The sequence below is a fragment of the Notolepis coatsorum genome (assembly GCF_963971535.1).
Source record: "Notolepis coatsorum genome assembly, chromosome: 10".
NCBI classification, from domain to species: domain Eukaryota; kingdom Metazoa; phylum Chordata; class Actinopteri; order Aulopiformes; family Paralepididae; genus Notolepis; species Notolepis coatsorum.
The window spans coordinates 130,344,656-130,371,091 of record NC_140174.1 but is presented as its reverse complement, the minus strand read 5'-3'; the positions used below and the strand labels follow the sequence as shown (position 1 = coordinate 130,371,091).

Genomic DNA, 26,436 nt, shown 5'->3' with positions numbered 1-26,436 from the left:
ATGCGGGTGGCTGTGATTGGATCCGGGGTCATCGGACTGTCGACTGCCCAGAGCATCTATGAGCAGTATCACGCCACTGTCAGACCACTGACCATTGAGGTGTATGCAGACCGTTTCACCCCACTGACCACCAGTGATGGGGCTGCAGGCTTGTGGCAGCCGTACCTCTATGACAAGGGCAACGTCCAGGAGACGTAAGAGTATTCTCTTTAACCTGTTAAGCTGTAGGGTCCCCTTATACGGAGACCCTGCTGTTTTTATCATAAATCGATCAATACAGACCGTATTAATTAATGTTGTGTTTCTTTTTCAAATGTAACCAAGAGTAAAGACCTTAACCCTATCAAAACAGCAGTCAACGTGTATATTTTCAGCACCATGTTTGTTTACCAATGTTTTTAAGATTTACAGAAAATAAGAATTTATCGGAAAAATGCTAATTATATCCGCGAGGAAATTACAAAAATTCAGATATAACACTGCCACTGGAAAGAGGAGCTTTTTCCCTATCCATAGATGTATGATTTGGCCATAATAATGTCAAGGTCAAGTTCATAAATGGATTATAATTTATGACTGTATCTACAAATCCTCCTGTTTAATCATCTTCCCTTTATTAATTTGCTTAGATTTTCTGTACATTTGATCTCAAGAAGGTGCTGAATGAGCTCAGTGAGCGGAATCAGAAGAACCTCAATGTTTTCATGGTGATATTCACCGGCAAAAATGCAAAAAAGAATCATATATCATAATTTATATTCTCCTTTGTTTCATCACAATTTACTCAAGCCTAGTAACAGACACAATATTTCTGACACTGGGAATACATACACCCAGGTCCCTAGATACCAAGAACATGCAAATTGACCTTGTAGAAGTGGAGCAATCTTCCATTTACTTGGGCATGTACCTGTAGGTGAAATTTATGAAAATAGGGCTACAGCTTAACACCTTTAACGATCTAAATTGTAAAATGTTTTTGTTGTTGTTAGTTTCCAGTTATTGCAGTGTTTTGCTCACTTTTAGTAAATGGAATAAAGAGACATTTGACTACCTGCTGAGCTGCCTCAGTTCGTCAGACTCAATAAAAATGGGCATATTTCTTCAGTCTGGCTACAACCTCTGCAGCGAGCCTGCACCAGTGAGTACTACTACCATGTTCATGGAAACACTTTATTTAACTTTAAGATAAGATTGTCATTTCTAACCGATGTAGTAAGCCAGTAAGGCATTGTGAAATGGAAAACTCAGTTGGACAGAAACTTCACGTCCTTGATTTTGATAGCTGGTATATAATCATGACCTCAGAGGACTCTGCCATATCTTCATAGTGTATCAAAGTATATTGATAGGAACAGGGCCCATGCGATCTCTATTCAGCCAGACTAAGTCCATACTTACACAGAGCTGGTCCATGGCATGATTAACCCTTTCACTACCACACTACAGAAGGTTAAACATGCATTGCCCACTGAGGGCCCCACTGCTAAAACGATAATAATAATAATATTATAATGTTATCAATGTAATAATGTGTTACCATAGCCAATAACTCTTGTCCTTATTGCAGGAGCCGTCATTTAAAGATTCAGTTCTGGGCTTCAGACATCTGACAAAGCGAGAGCTGGACATGTTTCCTGGATACAGGTGCATTGTGCTATTGTTGATTGCCTTGAGGCGTGTGACACAAACGCAGCCTTACCGTCATCAGTTGGTTTGTCTTTGACACTGCCATTCCTTCCTCTCTCCTCTGGTCAATGGTTTAGTCATGGCTGGTTCAACACCGCTCTCATGTTGGAAGGAAAGACCTACTTACCGTGGCTGATGGACTGGTGAGTGGTTTTTCCTTATTTACATTTACATTTTGTCATTTAGCTGACGCTTTTATCCAAAGCGACATACAAGTTCTGTACGACAAGTCATCAGGAAGGGCACAACTCTATCAGCCGAGTAACAATGTTTATCAAAGTGTTGGGTGCTACAGTGTAGGTTAGTATATTAGGACAAGTGCACGACAGTAAGGTTAGTTAGGGTTATATATATATTTAAAATTTCGTTGGTTGAAGAAGAAGTCGACGGCGAAAGATTGGACACGTTTCGGCTGTCGTAACTGGGGTGGGAAGTTCGTTACACCATTGTCGGGAAAGGACTGAGAATAGGCGCCTTATTTTTGATGACCCTCCCGGAGCTCGGATAGGAGTAGGTCTGAGGCGGCCAGAAGATGCAGAGCGTAGGGGTCTTGAGGGTGTGTAGTTAGAGACCATTGACCGGAGGTAGACGGGAGCCGTTCCCCTCACCGCACGATATGCCAGGCCGAGGGCCTTGAAGCGGATTTGTGCGGCAATGGGGAGCCATTGCAGGTCCCTAAGAAGTGGGGTGACATGGGCTGACTTCGGTAGGTTTTAGATCAGGCGGGTGGCTGCGTTCTGAATGAGTTGAAGTGGCTTGGTGGCAGTGGTCGGAAGGCCAGCAAGCAGTGCGTTGCAGTAGTCGAGGTGGGAGATGACTGTTGATTGGACGAGGAGTTGGGTGGCTTCTTTTGTCAGGAAGGGGCGGATACTTCTGACGTTGCGCAGGAGGAATCTGCAGGTTCTGGTTGTCGTTGCAATGTGAGGTTCTTGGCGGTCAGGGATACGTCACAGCTGCATTCTTGACTGTGATGGAGAGGTCGGTCAGGGGGGAGGATTTGACCGGCAGGTGAAGCAATTCTGTTTTGCTTAGGTTCAGTTTGAAGTGGTTGGTCATCATCCAGCCGGAGATGTCGGACAGACAGGCCGAGATCCGCTCAGAGACGTGGATATCCAAGGGAGGAAATGAGAGGAAGAGTTGAGTATCATCGGCATAGCAATGATACGAGAAGGCATGAGATGTGATAATGTTACCCAGAGATTTAGTGTAGAGGGAGAAGATAAGGGGTCCAAGGACCGAGCCCTTGAGGGAGGAGCAGTGTGCGAACCATACCATGGTCTTCGGGAGGGGAGGGGGGGGGGGGTCAGCAGCGCTGCGCGTGCCTCACAGGGAGGACTTTACTGTGACGCTAGCTGACATAGGCTATAGGTATGAGTAACGTTACAGAACCACACATAGTCCACACCACACAGGTGTCTGCATGCATGATGAAGACGCACATATTGAAATACACATGCTCAGATTAACCCCTCTGATCCAACACTAAAATTCACACACAACAGTCCTATTTACACATAAACACACGGATGAACCAATACCGAACAACAAGTCCACGACCAAACACATCGAGTCTAACATTATTATAGTAGGCAAATGCAACATTATCACACCAGTCAGCAGTGGCACCCTGGTCAGTACTCAAAGAGTGACGCACCCACACACGAGACAAGCGCAGCTGCGCATGTAACCAACGCACAACAATCATACGATAGACATTTTATAAATGAGCAATAATGATAATAATATAGTTACTGTAATTAGGAAAAGTAGGTCTTACCTTAACCCATTCTCTGCCACGCTTATATCCATCGCTGTTTGATCTCTGCCAGCACTGTAAGTCTATGGAGATGTTCACCTTCTTTGCAGGGCTATAACTTTTTTAATTGTATTGCTAAATTGACATTACTATGGCCCATTCAACATCGATTATCTATCGTTCAGGATGTAGGAACGTTTTACCTTTTCATTCACACATTCATACGAAAATACCGTCTGGAGTATAAATATGTTTTTATCGTTTTCTGCAGTATTTCCCAGAACGTGAGATATAGGCACAAATGCATATATTAGATCATCAAATGCAGTTTGATACCGATCGACGCTATATTAAAAATGTCAACTGTACATGGTCCTAAGCGGTATGACTGATCATGCGCGGGTGAATGGAGGGGGGGGGGGTCGTTTATAATTCCGTGATAGTCGTTAGATGCTTCATGTAGTATGGGTGATATATTGATCAGAGCAGTTTGTATCGAAAATGATAAACAAAAACGCTGAAACTCACGTCAGTCTCCTCGTACCGTTGGGCGATGAGAGTGGAGCAAACAGATCCCAGTTATGTGGTGGGGATCGAGGCGATCCATTTCCGGTTTGTATATTACTAATACACGCCCAAATCATGTAGATTATTGAGTTATGGCAAAGATCCATATCCACGGTGTGTGTATTGAGTCCCGCGACGATAAACGAGTGGCCGGACGGAATAGGGAGACGCACCGGGATCACAAGAGATCCACTTCCGGTTGCAACTTGCCGATCAGCCACCAGGTAGCAGTATTGAAGCGTTGCAGAGTTGTGCTGGCTCACACAGCATCCGACAAGGCTCCGTGAGTGAAATATGAATACCAATGGCGAAAATATGAAATTATGATCAGAATCACGTCGTACGCCGTTATTGGCAGAATTCGCATGAACTTGAAACCCGTTGTACGACGTTATTGGCGGGGAAAGGGTTAACACAGAAGCGACCACAAAGGCCTGGGATCAGCTGCCTGCGAGATGCGTCCTCACTTGCTGTTTTAAAGTGGCGCGCTAAAGCAGGGTAGTTATTCCAGACTGCTTTTACAGTATTAAAATTACTTGCCACCCACCTGATGGTGAAGATCTGCCCAATTCTCAAAATATGCATGTCACAGAAGTAGTCCCCGCAGCAGGTGTAACGTTGTTAGCTTCGCCAGCAGTCAATTTAAAATTGTCTGCGATTGAAGAAGTAGATGCTCCTACCGGCTCCTGCTCAGTCGAGTCGATTGGCTGCTTCGCCTTCTTTGTAAAACCAAAATTGGTTAGAAGGCTTACTTCTTTGATATTTCCTTCAACTTTTGACATTATCCTGAATACCTGTATTTTTTTTCTTTTAAAACGGCGGGTGAAGTTTGATTTGTGCCTGCAGGCTGCAGCGCCGCCACGCTCCAAATGGTAAACGCAAGAATAGCATGCATGTTGCCATTTATTACGAGTAGGGTATATCTGCAGTGCCGCAACCCCATAGATTTATGCTATTGTCTATTACGGTGAATTAGTGCGCAAATCATGAATCATACATTGTGGGATATTTGTAGATATCCTGATGAAGAATGTTCTCAGTCAACCGAGGTTTGGATAATAACAAAGGTTTATTAACCAAACAGATAGATTACATAGAGAGAATGGCTGAGGGCTTCCCCCAGGTGATCAGCTGAAATGACCCAGGTAAGAAGACCTCGATTGTGGTCGGGAGGAGCCCTTTATAGTTCAACAAGGGGGGTGTGTGGTCCCATTTGATAGGTCAATTGGGGGGGGGGGGGTACAGGTTTGGGGAGAGGAATGTCTTATTCCACAGAGAGGGGGGGGGGGTGCAGGTAAGGGGGAACACAGGGGAGGGGAGTATATTTACATGAGGACATATTATACCACAATACTCACTTTTCTTTCTTATAATGTGGGTGAGATTAATGTATAATATACCAGGATTGTTTGGAACAGGTAAAAGTGAAAATAGAAAACAATTAAAATAATGAAAATTTTGGCCGATGTGATGTTGGTTGGCATAACAGTTTAAAATAGAATTATTTATATCTATGATTCATGACATGATCGACTGGACTGCGGTCTGTGTTATTTTGATATCAGAGATGTGGGAATAGATATCACCCTTTTCTTTTATTAATTGCTCAAAATACCTATGTCAATGAGTGGTCCTCAACTCTGATATCAAACAACAATTAACATAATCATTAGAAGCTATCGCTGTGCAAATATCTTGGCATACCTTCAGTCGTTCATGTCGTGACTCAGGGGAGCTAATGTGATGGTTGTGCATACAGGCATCGTAATAAACCAATTAAATACATGCACTGTCTCTGTGTGGTCAGAGTGCACAGGGTGAAAACACAAAATCGTGTGCATAATTATTAGGAATAGGATTTACACATAAGCATTAACTTAGTGGCTAATGTGTACAAAAACATTTAAACAACCGTTAACCTAGTGGTTAATAAAACTAACATGATTGGTTATGGGAAACTGTTCAAAAATATATATATGCACAATTTATAATGATTCTTGATGAAATTACTTAGGATCCAGTTGTATTTAACCTGAGTTTGAGTGTCACTTTCATCTGTGATTGAAAGATTGATCTTTACTTAGAATCAGGCAATTTTGTAACCTAAGTAATTCAAATGTGATGTAATGTGATCATGTGACCACTTCTTCCTTCAGCAATACATTTTAGCTCATTATTACTAACCATTGTTAATGCTTTCTCATTGATTTCTTTTCATCACATCCCTAGTTCATCGTTTTGCAGATACATACAATTGTGTGAAAAGTTTCCTGCTTGTGAAGGTATTAATCTGAATGATGTTGCGTCATTGTTGACAAGGTGTTCTCTGTCGGTCGTGTGGCAGGGCCAAACAGTAACACATAAAAATTAAATAAATACATAACAATGTGGACACTGTGTGTTCAGAAGTCTCTTGGTTCACAGGGCTCTGATGATGTCTCTTCTTGACGATGCAGTCGGGAACATTCACTCCTCCATCATTCAGAGGGGGCCTATAGGAGGTTGTCATCCACTCCCTGTGTACCTTGTCAAGGGTCACCGGTAGCAGTAAATTGCCTGATTCTAAGTAAAGACCAACAAAACTGAGGCAATCACAGATGAAAGTGACACTCAAACTCAGGTTAAATACAACTGGATCCTAAGTAATTTCATCAAGAATCATTATAAAATGTGCATATATATATTTTTGAACAGTTTCCCATAACCAATCATGTTAGTTTTATTAACCACCAGGTTAACGGTTGTTAAAATGTTTTTGTACACATTAGCCTTATGTGTAAATCCTATTCCTAATAATCATGCACACAATTTTGTTTTTCACCCTGTGCACTCTGACCACACAGAGACAGTGCATGTATTTAATTGGTTTATTACGATGCCTGTATGTACAACCATCACATTAGCTCCCCTGAGTCACGACATGAACGACTGAAGGTATGCCAAGATATATGTTAATTATTGTTTGATATCAGAGTTGAGGACCACTCATTGATATAGATATTTTGAGCGATAATTAAAAGAAAAGGGTGATATCTATTCCCACATCTCTGATATCAAAATAACACAGACCGCAGTCCAGTCGATCATGTCATGAATCATGTATGTAAATAATTCTATTTTAAACTGTTATGCCAACAACCAGATCACATTGGCCAAAATTTTCATTATTTTAATTGTTTTCTATTTTCACTTTTACCTGTTCCAAACAATCCTGGTATATTATACATTAATCTCACCCACATTATAAGAAAGAAAAGTGAGTATTGTGGTATAATATGTCCTCATGTAAATATACTCCCCTCCCCTGTGTCCCCCCTTACCTGCACCCCCCCCCCTCTCTGTGGAATAAGACATTCCTCTCCCCAAACCTGTACCCCCCCCCCCCCAATTGACATATCAAATGGGACCACACACCCCCCTTGTTGAACTATAAAGGGCTCCTCCCGACCACAATCGAGGGTCTTTTACCTGGGTCATTTCAGCTGATCACCTGGGGGAAGCCCTCAGCCATTCTCTCTATGTAATCTATCTGTTTGGTTAATAAACCTTGTTATTATCCAAGCCTCGGTTGACTGAGAACATTCTTCATCAGGATATCCACAAATATCCCACAAATACATCAAAATAGCCTAATTTTTACGCATTATACACGATGATGACGATACAGAAAATTACAGACAAATTTGAAATGCATGGCAAAAATTGCATTTATTGTCAGTATTTTAGAGACCCCCCAAAAATTCACAAATCATGTTTTCAGGGGAGCTGATGTCTCATCTAGGGGAGCCATGGCTCCCCTAGCTCCCCCATGGTTCGCACCCTGATTGATGGTTGCAGTTAGGAATGGGAGAATGTCTGGTGCTATGGTCTAGACTCTAGAGCAGGGGTTCTCAACCTTTCTGCTGCCAAGGCACCCCTGTGTTCAATAAAATATTCCAGGCACCCCTACATACGATAAAGACTTTTCCGGTCCTGTCTTTTTTGCTACAATGATGACAAAAGTGCTTGCTTTCAAAATAATGTTTATTTAAGAAACCGGGAAACACATTTGTGTGTATATAATGCAGGCTATATAATGCATTATTAACAGGTGTTTCAGGTCTAAATGGCTTAGTACGGTTGACATTACACTGCTTGTAGTAGTAAATCAAATAGCATATTTCTTTAAATAAAATTACAGAAAATTATCACTAAAGTGCTATGTGTTGCAGTTGCACACTTTTCCATAAAAATAGCATATTTGGATAAGTGTGACCATTTCTCAAACTGAAAATCATGTATTTTTTTTAAATACAGAAAAGGATCACTAAAGTGCTATCTGTTGCAGCTGCACTGTTCTCCATAAAAATTGCATATTTGGATAAGTTTGACCATTTCTCAAAAACAGAAAATCATGTATTTTTTAAAATACAGAAAAGGATCACCAAGTTACCATTTCTCAAAAAATATAAATAAATACAGAAAATAAGCAATCGTTCACTCAGTGGACATGTCTAGCTCAATGCGAGGTCTGCTGCTGCTGGCTAATAATACGGTCAATACGTGGGGAGATCTTTGACAAGGCAACACGCATGTCATCCTCAAGGCTCAACTTGGCCAGCTTCACACAGATATGTGGTGCTGAATGGTATCAACACCTTAACTGCTGCATCATGAGATACCACACTCTGAAACTAGCTCTCCATGTGGTATCAGATGAGATTTCAATGAGTTCTTCCAAGAGTTTGGATGGAGATGTGTCAGGAAGCTTTGTCTCAATGTTGTCTGTAAAGTATTTTTTTATCCAGAGTAACTTGGTGATCCTGCATTGCGTCTGCATTGCGTCTTTGTAGACCTAGAGAAGGCGTATGGCAGGGTACCAAGAGAGGAGGTGTGGTACTGTATGAGAAAGTCAGGAGTAGCTGAAAAGTTTGTGAGGGTAGTACAGGACATGTATGAGGGCAGTGCGACTGTGGTGAGGTGTGCAGTGGGAGTGACGGAAGGGTTCAAGGTCGGGGTAGGATTGCACCAAGGGTCGGCCCTCAGTCCTTTCTTATTTGCAGTAGTGATGGACAGGCTGACAGACGAGGTCAGGCAGGAGTCCCCGTGGACCATGATGTTCGCAGATGACATCGCGATCTGTAGTGAGAGCAGGGAGCAGGTGGAAGAGAACCTGGAGAAGTGGAGGCATGCACTGGAGAGAAGGGGGATGAGGGTGAGCAGAAGCAAGACAGAGTATATGTGTGTGAATGGGAAGGAAGACGGAGGGGTGGTGATGATGCAAGGAGTAGAGGTACCAAAAGTGGACGAGTTTAAGTACTTGGGGTCAACAGTCCAAAGTAATGGGGACTGTGGTAGGGAGGTGAAGAAGAGAGTGCAGGCCGGGTGGTGCGGGTGGAGAAGGATGACAGGGGTGATCTGCAATAGAAGGGTACCAGCAAGAGTAAAGGGAAAGGTCTACAGCACGGTAGTGAGACCAGCTATGCTGTATGGTCTAGAAACAGTGGCACTGACCAACAAGCAGGTGGCGGAGCTGGAGGTGGCAGAGATGAAGATGTTAAGGTTCTCTCTGGGAGTAACAAGGTTGGACAAAATCGAAAATGTCTACATCAGAGGAACGGCCCATGTTGAGCAGTTCGGGCAGAAAGTGAGAGAAGCAAGACTGAAATGGTTTGGACATGTGCAGAGGATGGAGGTGGGGTACATCGGGAGGAGGATGCTGGAGATGGAGCTGCCAGGAAAGAGGAGGAGGGGAAGGCCCAAGAGGAGGTTTATGGACACAGTGAAGGAGGACATGCAGGCAGTGGGAGTGACGGAGGACGACGCAGATGACAGAAACAGATGGAAACAGATGATCCGCTGTGGCGAGCCCTGACGGGAAAAGCCGAAAGAAAAAGAAGAAGAACTTGGTGATCCTTTTCTGTGTTTTATTAAATAATGATTTTCTGACATAATCTGGACTTTTTGAGCATTCATCCTCTGGCACCATCGTGTGCTCATCGGCGGTACTACGCCGTTCTGGACTATTTGTTAGTGTCATCGTTCATTTTCATTCTATCACATGTCATCAGTGCCGTCTTAATTTATATTATTATTATTTTTATTTTATTTTATTATAATTTTTTTCCCCCATACAGTCAACATATTCTTAAATAATAGCGCTGCCCGAGGCTGGGCATACAGTCAACATATTCTTAAATAGTAGCGCTGCCCGATGGGCATATGATACAGTCAACGTATTCTTAAATAATAGCGCTGCCCGAGGCTGGGCATATGATACAGTCAACGTATTCTTAAATAATAGCGCTGCCCGAGGCTTAGTGGCAATGCACTTGTACAGTCGTACACCTGGCAGTAACAGGGAAAATGCACAAAACACCCCTGGAACCTGATAAACAAGCTTAAAGCCAGGTTAATTTTTCAAGCACGACATGCAGATTTGCAGTTTTGCCTTATTTGAATCGAACTCTATAAGCTTAGTACACACGTCACAAACTGCACGATGCAACACACCGAGTGAGAGAGAGAGAGCGAGAGAGAGAGCCAGAGAGAGAGCGAGAGAGAGCAAGAGAGAGAGAGAGAGAGAGAGAGAGAGAGAGAGAGAGAGAGAGAGAGAGAGAGAGAGAGAGAGAGATCCACGGCGGGAACAGAGTAGATTGCATTAAAAACTCACCCTAACGCAGAGTCAGGTCCAAGAGGAAGGAGACGACCGTGGAGAAAGTTCACCAGTCCCATCATGATATTGTCCCCCCCGTTGGGATGAACTTGGGAGTCTGTTCCTAGTTTATCTGCCACACGTTAGCACTTGATAACGTAGCTAGCTAGGTTAGCTAACGCTAGTTAGCTGTCCCTGCCTTTAGCTAAGCTACTAGCCGACATAGCTATAGCCTGACTGAACATTCTAACATGCAACAACTTTCATCTTCAGTCCATCTGCTGAACGTCCTCTTCGTCTTGGCATAACCTAATCACTATACTTGGTATTGATAAGCTTACGGCACGCTGCGTTATTTCTTCTGCTCCGATGCTGCACATTTGGTTTTTAAAACTAGGATGCTCTGCCTCTTGGCACCTCAGTCTCGTCCGCTAGAGCCCCTGCTGCTAGCACCTCAGTCTCATCCGCTAGAGCCCCTGCTGCTAGCACCTCAGTCTCGTCCGCTAGAGCCCCTGCTGCTAGCCTCTTAGTCCTGTCCGCTAGAGCTCCTGCTGCTAGCGTTTCGGTCCTGTCTGCTAGGGTTCCTACGCCTAGTCCCTCAGTTCCGCACGCTAGAGTTCCTACTGCTAGCGCCTTAGCCCCGCCGGCTAGTGTAGCCCTAGCAGCTAGCACAGGTCCTGCAGCTAGCACTACCCAGGTAGCTAACTCAGTCTCTACTGCCAGTTTAGCCCCTGCTACAGTAGCTCTAGCTGCCCCTGTTCCTCCTCCGGCTCCCGGGGAGACCCCGACGTCTAGTCCAGATCGTGTGCCCCTGCTCTTGTCCCCGGGGAGTCGCCTGCCTCCAGCTTCTCGCCTGGTCCCGTCTCGACGTCCATCCCGGCCTCCGCACCCGGCCCTTCCTCGTCGTCTGGTCCGGCTCCCACGTCGGGTCTCGTCTCTATGTCCGGTCCGGCCTCCACGCCCGGGCCCTCCTCGTCGTCTGGTCCCGGCTCCTCGTCTGGTCCTGGCTCCTCGTCTGGTCCCGGCCCCTCGTCTGGTCCCGGCTCCCCGTCTGGTCCCGGCTCCTTGTCTGGTCCCGGCTCCTCGTCTGGTCCCGGCTCCTCGTCTGGACCCGGCTCCTCGTCTGGTCCCGGCTCCTCGTCTGGTCCCGGCTCCTCGTCTGGCCCAGCCCTGCGCCGTGGTCTACGCCGTGGTCTGCGCCGTGGTCAACGCCGAGGTCTGCACCGAGCTCTACGCCGGGAGGGACCCCTGTCCGGGGTCCTGCGCCCGGTCCCAAAATCTGCACCTGGAGTGTCGTCTGGCCCAGCCCTGCGCCGTGGTCTACGCCGTGGTCTGCGCTGTGGTCAACGCCGAGGTCTGCACCGAGGTCTACGCCGGGAGGGACCCCCGTCCGGGGTCCTGCGCCCGGTCCCAAGATCTGCACCTGGAGTGTCCCCCGTCCGGGGTCCTGCTCCGGGGTCGTTGCCTTCGCCCCTCTTCTCCGGGCCCCCTGGTTCGGTCCCGAGGTCTGCGCCTGGAGCGGCCCCCGTCCGGGGTCCTGCTCCGGGGTTGTCGCCTTCGCCCCTCTTCTCCGGGCCCCCTGGTTCGTTCCCGAGGTCTGCATCTGGAGTGGCCCCTGTCCGGGGTCCTGCTCCGGGGTCGTTGCCTCTGCCCCTCTTCTCCGGGCCCCCTGGTTCGGTTGCGAGGTCTGCACCTGGAGTGGCCCCCGTCCGGGGTCCTACTCCGGGGTTGTCGCCTTCGCCCCTCTTCTCCGGGCCCCCTGGTTCGTTCCCGAGGTCTGCATCTGGAGTGGCCCCTGTCCGGGGGCCTGCTCCGGGGTCATCGCCTCCGACCCTCTTCTCCAGGCCCCCTGGTTCGGTCCCGAGGTCTGCACCTGGAGTGGCCTCCATCCGGGGTCCTGCTCTGGAGTTGTCGCCCCTGTCCCAGTGTCCGGCCTCCGCCGTTGGGCCCCTGTCCCCGTCTCCAGCCCCCCTCACGGGTCCCTGTCACCGTCTCCAGCCCACCTCTCCGGGCCTCTGTCCCTGTCTCCAGCCCCCCTCTCCGGGGCTCTGTCCCTGTCTCCAGCCCCCCTCTCCGGGCCTCTGTCCCCCTCTCCAGTGCCCCTGTTCCCGTGCCCCGTGCGCCCTTCTCCGGGCTCCCCTCTGGTCCTGTTCCCCGGCCCCCCTGCTGCTGTGCCCCTCCTGGGTTCTTTTCTCCGCCCCCCCAGCTCCGGTTTTCCGTGTCCTCGTCCCCAGTTTTTTCCGGGTTCTCAGCCCTTCGCCCTGCCTGTCCCTGGTCGGTCTTGTGGGTCGTCTGGGAGCCTCCCCTTCGGGGGGGGGGGTACTGTCATAATCTGGACTTTTTGAGCATTCATCGTCTGGCACCATCGTGTGCTCATCGGCGGTACTACGCCGTTCTGGACTATTTCCCAGTGTTTTATTATTATTCTTGTGTCCTAGCCTGTCAGCCCCAGCTGTTTCTTGTCAGTCTAATTAGTCCTCATATATTCATGCCGCCCCCTGTCTACCAGTGTCGCGCCATTGTTTTGTCTCCTGTGTCAGTACCTTCCCGTGCTGTTCTGCCTACCTTGTGTTCCCCTCGTGAAAACCCTTGTTATCCTGTATTTCCTTGTGAGTCCGTTCCCGTATTTCTAGTTCATGTTTTCCAGCGTTGCTGAGGTTTGATTTCCCGTGTTTTCAAGTTCGGCTTTGTTTTCCCCTGTAATGTTCCCTGTTTACTACTACTGCGCAGTAAAGCCTTGTCAATTACAACGTTGACTCGTGCCTCGTCTCTCTCACCCTCCACTGTCCAGCATTTGGGTTTCTACACATCTCCCCTAGCCACAAACGTTAACATTTTCAGATTTTGAGAAATGGTCAAACTCAGGGACGTGCACAGGACTTTAGAGGGGCAGGTGCTCAAAGGCTGAAAAGGGCACTATACCTGTGTGTCTTATAACCGAGCGGCGTACCGAGCGAACCCGATTTTTAAGGGCCCTTTTTGGGCGGGGGGGCCCCCTTTTTATGCTTTTTGGGGGTTTTTGGTGATCAAATATTGAATATTGAACTATAATAATCAGTGCAGGAGCTCACTTATCCTTGAAATACACTTTTATGACTTAAAAGGCCCATACATCTCCATAAATGTTCAGGGGGGAGGGAATAAGTGCTTACCCTACAGACCCCAAGAAGTGCTGTATATTCTGTATTGTTTAATATAAATGCCTTTTTTATTCCAATCCCGATTTGTATTTGAGATTCCCAAATCCCATCGGACTTGACTTCTTCGTGTCCCTCAATGAGTGTAATACCAGCATTCAACTGTATGTGCCACAGCGGTTTCTATCATCATCATCACCACGCTATACATAAAATATATAGGTCCGTGGAGAGGCACGCTGAGGAGGCCGTGCAAACTGCAATGGAATATGGGGCATCTCTCTCTCTTTACCTAATATTTTGATTCTATCCTGACATTTTTCAGTTGGAAGGGCAGTCTATATGCGTAACGGTAAAAAAATATTTAATAATAATAATCGTATTTTTTTCAAAAAGGGTACTTTTTTTATGAGGCTCAAAAAGGCAGGTGCTCAAGCACCCCTTGGGCTCTATGTGTGCACGTGCCTGGTCAAACTTATCCAAATATAGTATTTTCATGGAAAACAGTGCAGCTGCAACAGATAGCACTTTAGTGATAATTTTCTGTAATCCAAAAAGAATAAAAAAAGAAAAAGATTTATTTTTATTTTTTATTTTTTATTTTTTAATCTCAAGGCACCCCTGGCAGCTCTCTGCGGCACCCTAGGGTGCCGTGGCACCCCTGTTGAGAACCGCTGGTCTAGAGGAGTGGGGATGGCAGTGGCGTCCTTTCAGTAAAAGGCAAGGTATGGCGAGGAGGGGGGAGGGGTGAAGGGGGGGTTTCCCCCCCTTGGTGGATTTTTTTTGTCAAATAAGTTGTGCAATAGTCACTTTTGGTGAGTTGTTTCTATACAATTCAGTTATATGACATTTAGGTATGACACAGGAATACACAAGCATTTTTAGTATAGAAATGTGTCAACAGACTAAAGCAGGGAACCACAATATTTTGCATACGAATTATGCAGAATGTAATATCATAACTGTCTATTACTTTTCTTGCAATTGAGCCAATTTTCCTTAGGTACGGTTTTGAGGTGTGTGTTCAACAGAATGTAGTATCAAAAACACATTCACAAAAAGTATGGGTTACTGAATGCTGAACTGCACTATTATAATCACTAAGCCAGACCTTACCTGTGTCCCTGTATCACTTGTCTCTGCTGCCCTTTGATAAAAAAAACGTCCCTATGTCCATTTTCCTTTTTTTTGGGCATATTTCAGTTAGTCACAGTAAAAGTCACCTAGTAAAAGTGAGATAATTGACAATATCAAAACATGCTAGGGCTGTACCGAATAGTTCGAAGCTTCGTTCATAATGTTGACATTCGAATTCTAAATCAACATAAAAAATTGTAATTTTTTTTTTTTTTTTTACATTTTTATTTGCCAAGGTATGGCGAGTGCCATACCTTGCCATACCAAATGGACGCCCCTGGGGGATGGTAACTGGTCCAGCTGGCATGTAGTGGGACGGTTCGACGTTACCAGTGTGAGGGCCTCGGCATCTGTAATGGGAGAGAAAGATGACAGAGTGAAGGATGAGGTTCTCGATTCAGTATTTGGAATGGGTGGAGGTTGGGAGAAGGAGGTGCGGATGTTCTCCACTTTTTCCTCAAAGAGGATCGCAAAGTCTTTGGGAGAGAGTGATGAGGGGGGAGGGGGTGGGGGGTGATTGAGGAGGGAGGACATGGTAGCATGCAGTTTGCAAGGGTTCTTGGCAGAGGCCTCAATCCTATGGTGAAAGAAAGAAGCTTTGACAGTAGTAATGTTTTTGGAGAAGGCTAACAAGAGCTTGTGATATGTGGCGATGTCAGCAGTGAGGCGTGACTTTCTATACTTCCTCTCGGCCGCTCTCAGGACCTGTCTTTCTTCTCTCACTGCATCCGTCAGCCATGGACTGGGTGGGGAACGGCGGGCAGGTTTTTCAGCGAGGGGACAGAGCGCGTCAAAGGATGTGAGATGGCTGAGGGTGGAGGTTGCCGTCTCTGGGGGGAGAGCAGAGAAGGTGTCACTCAGAGGTAGAGCGGATAGTATGTCAGAGGAGAGGGTGGACGGGGATAGGGAGTGCAGGTTGCATCTGACTGAGACGGTTTGAGTTGGAGTGGATGGTTTGGGGTTAAGCGTGAGAGTTAGTGAGAAGGATATGAAGGAATGGTCAATCACATGCAGGGTTACCGTGGTGTTAATGATGCTGGAGTTACGGGAGAATATGAGATCCAGGGAGTTCGATGTTCGATGATGTAATGTCCCACACAAATTCAAGGACAAGTTCGACATGATTTAGGACCTTCTCACTGTTTTACATGAGTAGAATAACTATGGAGCATAATGAATTGTATGAAATTGGCTACTAAAAGGCATGAGTTGAATTTGGCTGAGAAGCATTCCAGTGAGTGAATAAATACACACGCATACTGGAGCACCTGTTAGCCTGATGGGTTATTACCCAATAAAAGTATGAAAACATTAATCAAAAGAGAATGTGCTTTTGATATCCTCGATTGGTTCCATTGTCTTCAAAGATGAAAGACAGCGCTGTAATCTATGCTGGTCGGCGCACAGTTTGGTACCTTTTATTAAAAGGCAGACTTTGACATTTTAGGACATTTCACAATGTCTACCCTATAGTCACCAGGCTGTGATTATTGTTTGATTGATACCACCTGTGAATACTTGGCTATGGATGTATACTTGCCACACATGCCCTTTTGTATGTGTAACTCATCTCCCCCGAGAATTCACCTCCATTGTCATGACGGTGTACATCCCTCCACAAGCGAATACCGCCAGGGCCCTGGCGGAGCTACAGGGGCATCTAAACATCCACCAGATCAAACATCCGGACGCAGCCATGATCGTAGCCGGCGACTTCAATCAAGCGAATCTGAAGAAGGTGATGCCAAACTTCTTCCAGCACATCGCTTGCTCCACAAGGAGAGGAAATATGCTGGATCATTGTTACACCCCATTCAGAGCCGGTTACAAAGCAGTACCGGATCCTCCATTAGCGGGAGCTACAAGCACATCGGATCACAACGCCATATTGCTTATCCCCGCCTACAGGCAGAGATCACGTGACGCTGTCGTATCACATGAGGTAAAGAAGTGGTCCGACCTATCAGAGGCCATGCTACAGGACGCACTCGATGAGATGCTTCAGTCGAGCTCCAGTGACGTCAGTGAGTTCGCGGATGTTGTTGTTAGCTTTATAGCAACACTAGCTGATAGCATTGTCCCCACGAAGAAGGTGAGGGTCTTCCCGAACCAGAAACCGTCATTGACGGAACACAGTGTGAGAAGAGCATTCATGCGGGTGAACACCAGAAAGGCAGCTGGCCCAGATGGGATAACAGGACGTATACTTAAGTCCTGTGCTAACCAGCTAGCCCCAGTGTTCACCACCATATTTAATCTATCCCTGGCTGAGTCCGTGGTCCCTGCCTGCTTCAAGGTGTCCACTATAATACCGGTACCAAAGAAATCCTCCCCAACAGGTCTTAATGACTACAGACCGGTGGCACTCACCTCTGTGGTCATGAAGTGTTTTGAGAGGCTGGTTAAGGACTACATTTGTGCCTCCCTCCCCAGCGATATGGACCCTATGCAATTTGCATACAGGCCAAACAGGTCCACTGACGATGCGGTCTCCCAAGTACTGCACAGCACCCTCTCTCACCTAGACTGCCAGAAGGGGGGCTATGTGAGACTGTTGTTCATTGACTATAGCTCAGCGTTCAACACCATAGTCCCCACCAGACTGGTGGACAAGCTGATCGAGCTGGGTCTGAGCTCCGCTCTGAGCGCCTGGATACTGGACTTTCTGAGTGAAAGGCCCCAGGCGGTCAGGGTGGGGGGTCAGACCTCCAACACCATCACCCTGAGTATCGGCCCCCCCAGGGCTGTGTCCTGAGCCCCCTGCTGTATTCACTATACACACATGATTGTGTGGCCAAGTTCAGCTCCAACTCCATAGTGAAGTTTGCGGACGACACAGTGGTGGTGGGGCTGATCTCTGACAACGACGAGAAGGCCTACCGGGAGGAGGTTGAGGTACTGGAACGCTGGTGCCAGGACAACAGCCTGCTCCTGAACATTGGTAAAACCAAGGAGCTGATCGTGGATTTTAGGAGAACACAGCAGGGGACACACTGGGGGCGAAACTAGAGAGCGCCACCCGCCATTTGCGCTCAGTTTATACGTTTGGCGCCTCCCACTATGAGGTCAGCCCGCCGTGTGGCGGCCAATCAAATGGTCATGTGAAAACCGAAAATCATGATCAAATTCTGAGCGGAGTTCTCACTCGCTGTCTGAGCACACACACGCAGCGCATTGCTGCTCCTAAACCTCCCCTACCTGTTTCTGTATGCTACATGTAAACACACAGTCACCGTGACTGACGTTAGTCTAGTCAGAGAGACCTCCGTGAGCTGATGTTAGCTACTGTTACAAAATGACCCAGTCAACTATTCACTTTTAGTTTAATACATGAGGCATTGTGTAACGTTATCCAGCTGGCTAGCTACTGATAGCTCCCGACATCAACAAGTGTCCAGTTACATCGCATCAGCATGCGGGCTGCTGACTAGGGTCCAGGTGCAGCGCAGGAGAATCCTTTCATGCTGAATGTAAGAGTTTAGGATCCAGCTGTAGCGCCGGAGAATCCTTGCTGGAGCTGGAGGCGACACGAGTATACACACAGACAGTGGAGCTGTTTGCAGACAGCGAGGTGGCGATGTCTCGCAGATAATACAACTACAAGTATGATTATATAATATATATATTTTATTAAAAAAAAATTATATAAAATAATAATAATTATTTTTTTTATCAAAAGAAAGTTGGCAGGTAAGAAATCTGCTTGGCGGGTAGATTCTTCCCATCTACCCGCCACTGGCCGGTGAGTCAAAAAGTTTATTTCGCTCCCACACACACACCACTGAGGATAAACAGGGCTACCGTGGACAGGGTGAGCAGCTTTAAGTACCTGGGGGTCCACATCTCAGAGGACCTGACATGGACAACACACATCGACTCAGTCGTAAAGAAGGTGAAGCAGCGCCTCTACCACCTGAGACAGTTAAGGAAGTTCAGAGTATCGGGGAAGATACTCCAGTCCTTCTACTCCGGAGCTGTAGAGAGCATCTTGACTGGAAACATCACTGCCTGGTATGGAAACAGCACGGAACAGGACAAGAAGGCCCTACAGAGAGTGGTGCGCTCAGCTGAGCGTACTATGGGTATTGCACTACCACCCCTGCAGGTCTTATATAACAGGAGGTGCAAATCCAGAGCCTGCAGAATAATGAAAGACCCTCACCACCCCAACAACAGCCTGTTCAAGCTGCTGCGGTCAGGCAAACGCCTGCGAATACCAGCAACTAGGACAGAGAGACTTCGGCTCAGCTTCTTCCCCCAGGCCATCAGAGTCTTGAACACTGAACTCTCCACGCACAAGCACACATGAGCACACACACAACACACACACTGTATATGCTCACACACCAGCAGTCACTTAGCATGAACACACACACACGCTGCACACGCTCACACTCAACGGTCACTTTACACAATGAAAGGTCACTTTAAAAACAAGAACGGGAGTGGTTCTTGTATAGTAAACAGATGGATAGCAAGCTAGCATAAGGACACATAGTATAACTGTAGATTGTATAGTATAGCATTGTATAGTAGTGTACATAAGACCCAGTGCCTCATCCGTAGCTAACAGGGTATTGCACTATCGCAGGACCTTAGCATGTCTTACCATGCTTTTTGTAAACGTTATGTACATATACCTGTTATGTCTTATTCTTATTACTTGTTTATTGCACAAATGTCTTATTCTCATCCTATTCTTATTATTGTATTATTGCACAATCGTTGTGGGCAAGACCCCCCGCATTTCACTGTATGCTTGTATGCCGTGACAAATAAAAGTCTTGACTTGACTTGTATGCAATAACTGAAGCGTTGATTTAATAGGTTATTTGTATAGGAGTTCGGAGTGTGTGGCTACCATCCTTGCATCGCATTCATATATACATACATACTATCATACTATACATCGGGTCATAATATAATTTATTCTCATGCTGTCAGAAAGGTGTGCACACAAGGCAATGGGACAAGAAGAATATACTAGAGTGCAGATATCCACTAAGGCCTAAACTGCCGCCCTGGCAGGTGTAACAAGATCCATGAGGATCTCAAACACAGCCTTCAAATACAATTCTGCCATCACCAGACCAATAGCTGCATAATCACAACATTTATATCTCTATATGTCTGCCAAACCTGTTTGTGCACATTGAATTAGAATACCTATCTCTGTGTTAGTGTGTTTGTTTGTTCATATACACCGACAAGGCAAAACAGGAATTTTTATAAAAGAGGCTTGTGGAGATCATTTCAATGTCACAGTAGCCTACACAACACGGTTATTAGCTCCATCCATCAATATCTCAGATATCAACATATTTTTTTATTTGAATGTGAATCTAATTTTGTATTAATCCTAGGTTGCAGAAGAGAGGTGTGAAGTTTTACCAGCGGACGATAAAGTCCTTTGAAGAGGTCAGTTGGAGCCTTTCAGTCTTATGCAAATGTTAACCTTTACACAGTCTTTAATATCCTTGTATCTAGTTTATATATATAAATTGGTTTGCCTCAAGAAATAAATAGAGAGAACATTAAAGAAAAAAAAAGTTGATCATACCTCCTCTGTGTTCAGCTGGCAGAATCTGGGGCAGATGTCGTCATCAACTGCACAGGAATAAGAGCGGGAGAACTCCAACCTGACCCCGACCTCAGACCAGGCCGGGGGCAAATAGTGAAGGTCAGAGTGGAAATGTTCAAATGTCAGTTGAGAGGTCACATACTGTAATGGACATGGCTGTTGTTATTGTGAACGTGAGGACCATGTGCTTCTGTAATGCTGTGGAACTCTTTATGTGTCTGCTTTATCTTTGCACCGTGACACATTCCTGTCTTCCTGTGTTTGAAGAGGTGTTTCTGTTTCAGGTCGATGCCCCGTGGCTGAAACACTGGATTCTAACCCACAACTTCACCACAGGAACCTACAACTCACCGTACATCATCCCAGGGTAGTGATTAAATACAGCAATCCTTGCAAGGACATTTCAAGTTGGTTCAGTGATACATTATTATTAATTATTATTATTAATGCTACTGTGCATTGTTTTCCTTATAATTTTGTCTGTTTCTCAGTTTGGTTTCTAGTGCATGCTGTTGCTGTGCTAAATTATTATTATTTGTGTATGTCAATGTGTCTTCTTTATTAATTATCAAAATGAAAAATACATTTTAAAATTGCATTCCCCATTTTGCAATGGAGACCAATTGACCAATCTCAATCCCCGCCCCCCCCCAGTTTCTTCATCCTCCAATCACAACCGCCGGTTCCCCCGGACAACAGTTGTGATTGGAGGCTCAATAAAAGAGGGCGGGGCTTGAGATATGGCAATTGTTATGCATTCCCACCTCATAGTGTATACATATATATTAGTGCTGTCAATAGATTAAAAAGAATTAACTAATTAATCTCACAATTTTCTGTAATTCATCTAGATTAATCTAGATTAAAAATTGCATTTTTCTACTTAAGACCGAAGCTTGTAACAGATATTTACTTGAGTAAAATCATGGAATTAATGTCAAATCAACACAAAGAAAGTATATTTAGATTCAAAGACTATTTAATAGCTTTCTTTGAATACAGTTTCTCTCCTGTGAAATACAAATGTTCAACAAAACCATCAACATTGACTCAGCTAGACCTCTTTCTTATATCCGTGGTGCTAAGATTGAAGATTTTTCACTCCATAGATTAATCTAGATTAATTTATTTTAATGCTTTAAATAATTTTAATTAATCTCCAAAGTTAAAGCTTTAATTTTGACAGCCCTAGTTTTTCAAGAAGGGCCAGAGCTGACTCTACTTCCTCAGAAGTCTGAGATCCTGACAGGAGGAGCATGTTCAGTGCTAGGCTCACACTACCCAAATGCAGCACTGAACGGCACAGGAAGTCCTTCATTCCAACAGCCATCAGACTATACAATGCATCACTGTGCCTCACTGCATCACTGAGCACAGAGCGGCAGCTCAATAGTGGCAGGAGGCCCTCCAGGCTCCAAAACAGGGGGCAGCGACGGCTGCCAGACATTGACCTTAGACTAATAGGAACCCAAGGAGGACAATACACTACCTGAAGCATACTGCACCTTATGTGACACTGTGAATATATATTTCATTTAGTTAGATAGTTAAATTATATTGACCAAATTGTTTACACTGCTGTGTTGTTTTTTACTACCTGTACCCCCGCCCCCTTCCCCTATGCTCAGTATATTTTTTACTGTATTTATTCTGTATATTTTATTTCATTTTTATTCTATTTTACTCTACTCTTATCCTAGGCAACTTGATTGATTTGTGTTATTATTCTAATTTGTGACCTGTCCTGTCTATATGTTTAAATGTTGAGCGATTTGCAGTGTCAAATTTCCCACGGGATAATAAAAGTATTTCTATTCTATTTCTATTCTATTCTATTCTATTCTATATGTCTCATCAATGGTACTTGTGTGTCTACAGGAGTCGTCTAGTTACTGTTGGCGGGTGCTTCCAGCTTGACAACTGGAGTGAAGAAAATAACTCCACTGACCATAAGAAGATCTGGGAGGGAGCCTGTAAACTGGAGCCCAGTCTCAAGGTGAGATGATAGATGTGGTTTGAGAGGCATGGTTTGTCTAAGCCTGGTTTGTCATAAATAGACTTTCTGCCTCAGCATTTATAAATGATTTATTCATAGGTTCCTCTCTGTCTCTTAATTTAGTGTTGCTGGTTATCAACTATTTTTGTAAGGCACACTTTGATTAAACAACTCAAGTCAAGTCAAGTGTTCCTTTATTAATCCCCTTGGGGAAATTCAGATGTCATCGCAGTATGTGTGTTTGTATGTGCTGGCCACATACATGATGGCCAGCGGGACTTTTGAGCAGGACTTGGCCCAGTTCTCTTTAAGTTAGGATAGTAGAGGACTGGGCAGGCCTCAGATCTGTTTATGTTGTGTGCCTTGCTGTTCTCTGACCACAGCATGCCAGGATAGTAGAGGACTGGTCAGGCCTCAGATCTGTTTATGTTGTGTGCCTTGCTGTTCTCTGACCACAGCATGCCAGGATAGTAGAGGACTGGTCAGGCCTCAGACCTGTTTATGTTGTGTGCCTTGCTGTTCTCTGACCACAGCATGCCAGGATAGTAGAGGACTGGTCAGGCCTCAGATCTGTTTATGTTGTGTGCCTTGCTGTTCTCTGACCACAGCATGCCAGGATAGTAGAGGACTGGTCACTCACAGTCAATTTTATTCGGGTCAAAGGTCAGGCTCAGAAAATCGCCAGGTTTTAACATTAGAATAGGAGATACTGTTCTCACAGACAAAACATCTGTGAAATATCTCGGTTGCGTCCTGGAAAACAGCTTATCAGGGGAAAGCATGGCTCACCAAGCACTTACAAAGATAAATAACAGGACTAGATACCTAGCCAGAATCTCTCATTTTTTAGATCAGTCAGCGATGAAGATTCTTGCTGGAGCTCTCATACAGTGTCACTATGACTATGCGTGTGGCTCCTGGTACAACAGTGCCCCCAAAAGTCAGAAAATAAAACTACAGACATCACAAAACAAGCTAATCAGGGTAATACTAAGGCTACCTGCTCGAACCCACCTTGACCCATCTCACTTTGAGGTCATGAGATGGCTTAAGGTGGAAGACAGAGTAAACCAGATAGGGATGTGCCTAGTTCACAGAATAGTGCATGGGGTAGTGCCAGTGTACTTTAACAATTACTTCAACCGAATCAGAGACACCCATGCTTACCAAACAAGGCGCAGCTCAACTGACTTTGTGCCAGTCAGATTCAGGAGCTGTATGGGGAAGGAGTCATTTTTATATTCAGCAGCTGTCTATTGGAATAGTCTGCCCAGTGAACTGAAAACCATAGACAGTGCCGTTAGATTCAAGTCCAGCCTGAAGACATGGCTCAAAAGGGACTATACCTAGACACTTAGCTTAAGGCACCCTTGCATGTTGTATGAGTCTGTATGTATATAAATGTTAAATGGTATATGTGATGTGTTGTGATGTCACGTTTTGTATGATGCATGTGTTAAGCATCACATTCCCCCACCCCCCTACAAGGACCACAATGGAAATAAGCTCTGAGCTTTTTTGTGTTTCATCCTTGGCAGTATATCCCGACTGTGCTCTTCTGTCACATGTTTATTTTTTATATTGTCAAATAAAGTCATTCATTCATTCATTCAGTCACGCCTCAGACCTGTTTAAGTTGTGTGCCTTGCTGTTCTCTGACCACAGCATGCCAGGATAGTAGAGGACTGGTCACGCCTCAGACCTGTTTAAGTTGTGTGCCTTGCTGTTCTCTGACCACAGCATGCCAGGATAGTAGACGACTGGTCAGGCCTCAGACCTGTACGCAGCAAAGTGAGGCTGGAGAGAGAAACCATCCGGTCTGGACCAACTACAATAGAGGTAAGCTAATGACACCAATTTACCTATCTCAAGCTCCACCCTCTTTTCTTGATCCTCCAATAACAGTTGTGATTGGAGGATCAAGAAAGGAGGGTGGGTTTAGATTAGATGGGTCAATAAGTCACTTTGATTCTAATGTTGTCTTGTGGAATTAAATAAATATACTCCATAGAGGTATTGTACTAAGAGACATTGCATTGCGTCTCTCGTTCAGGTGATCCATAACTACGGCCATGGTGGTTTTGGACTCACCATTCACCGAGGATGTTCCGAGCAAGCGGCAAGGCTCTTTGGTCAGATCGTGGAGCAAAAAGGAAGAGGGTCAAAAGCTCGCTTGTGAACTCATTCCGCCGTCACTCAACATACCAACGGCACATATTGGGCTTTGTTAACCCTTTAGGTTCAGTGGTGACTAATGCACACTTAATTCATTCCTCACCTGCTATTAAATAGCCAATACCTGTAGTGAATTACAGTAATTCAAAGCAACTAGATTCATCATCAGCAGAGCCGTAGGTTTGATTAGAGCTTAGGTAGGAACACTTAATATGCAAGCGCAGGAAATGCGCAAACAGAATATATTTTTTTGCACTAATTTGAGCGTAAATACTGAGCTACAACGTGTCTTTAGCTGTTAACCTACACTTTCGTAACAGATAAAGAGGTTCTGTTTTGCAAGATCGCGATGTTGTGAATTATAATACTTAAAGCTATAGTTTTCACTCTACAATTCTTTTGGTAGGGACAATTTGTGTTTCCATGGCTTTGATAGAGACATGTCCTTCGCGTCCCTATATAAAACTACACCTATGATCATCAGCATGTACTTAGGGGGTAATAATCACTCAACCATAATTAGAGTAGATTGTAAAAATTCAACAACACATAAAATGTTAGGGGAGAGTGCAAAGAAACCAATATAAACACAATATATATTTTTTTATCTACTTTTCTCCCCATTTTCTATTTTTCTCCCATCCCAATTTCGTATTATCCAATTCTACCCTCCCCTGTCTCGAACGTTGTTAGACCATGTGTGCAATGTGGACGAAGCCTTGCATCACGTGTCCCCTCCGGTACACGAGGAGGCAGCCGTCGCATCTTTTCACCTGCACAGCGCGATCTCTCAGTGGCGAGGAGTAACGCGTGGGAGGCTCACGCTGCCCCCGATACTTCCTGATTCTGCTGTACAGGCGCACCAACCGACCTGTAGGAGTCGCTGTCCACAACGTCCGATCCCCACCCACCGGCTTTCCCACCCCCTAATACTGACAAATTACAATTGTATTAGTATGAATGACCAGCCAAGCCGGAAGCAACGCGGAGAGCTGGGCTCGAACCCAGCATCTCCTGCGTTAGTGGCGAGCACCTTGCCCACTGCACCACTTAGCCGCCATCTGTGAACCAATATTAAAGAAAAAAACGTTTAAAAACTAAGCGAACAGGAAAATAAAGGACGTCAGCTTTAAAGTTTTGGACACCAACCACCATAACACACAAGCATAACAAGTTAGATGTAAAGATTTATAAAACTCTTCTGGAAAAATGGGATTAAGCCGTAAAAACGCCACAAAAAAACCTTTCACCTTTTTGAAACAATTTTATTATTGTATCGTACACATTTACATCCGGTGGGGTGACAAGAATCTGTGCACAGACACTTAATGCGGAACTCGTTTGCAAACACAGGTATGTAGTGTAGTCTTGCTGGACCTGTGCACGGTGGCTTATTTACCAATTTAACTAGACTTGTTCAGCGTGTGACAATGTGAAACCGGGGAAAGTCCTTCCCCTCTTTATTCAGAACAAAGACAACAGCTAAACCAGGTATTAATTACACTATTTACAGACATTACCTTTTCTTAGTGATGATGGCATGGACCATCTTTTTCCAAATGGTTACGCATGGATGTGTATCTTGACTATGTGTGCATAATATCGTCCGCATCGTTGAGTGTCAAAATAGACCAATTATGTGCAGCATTCCCTGGTTTGGGTCACAGAGCTTGCAAAACCATGTAAATATGTTGATGCAAGTTCAATGATTTAATACGTGTAAAGCAATCTCCACTGTACAGTACTAGTCAGTCTTGGGTGGTG

At 45.3% G+C, this 26,436-nt stretch overlaps 1 protein-coding gene across 1 annotated transcript; it reads left to right on the top strand.

The window, feature by feature from the left end:
* LOC311235077 (D-amino-acid oxidase-like) lies at positions 1 to 24,689 on the top strand (the record flags this gene model as incomplete). The annotated part of the gene is made up of 10 exons (XM_084322422.1): positions 1 to 194; positions 1,027 to 1,141; positions 1,571 to 1,647; positions 1,767 to 1,832; positions 20,284 to 20,338; positions 20,496 to 20,600; positions 20,786 to 20,868; positions 22,380 to 22,497; positions 24,238 to 24,336; positions 24,551 to 24,689. The coding sequence occupies 10 exons, from the start codon at positions 1 to 3 to the stop codon at positions 24,674 to 24,676; spliced, it is 1,038 nt and encodes a 345-aa protein (XP_084178548.1). The 3' UTR covers positions 24,677 to 24,689.
* Positions 24,690 to 26,436: the final 1,747 nt, after the last annotated feature.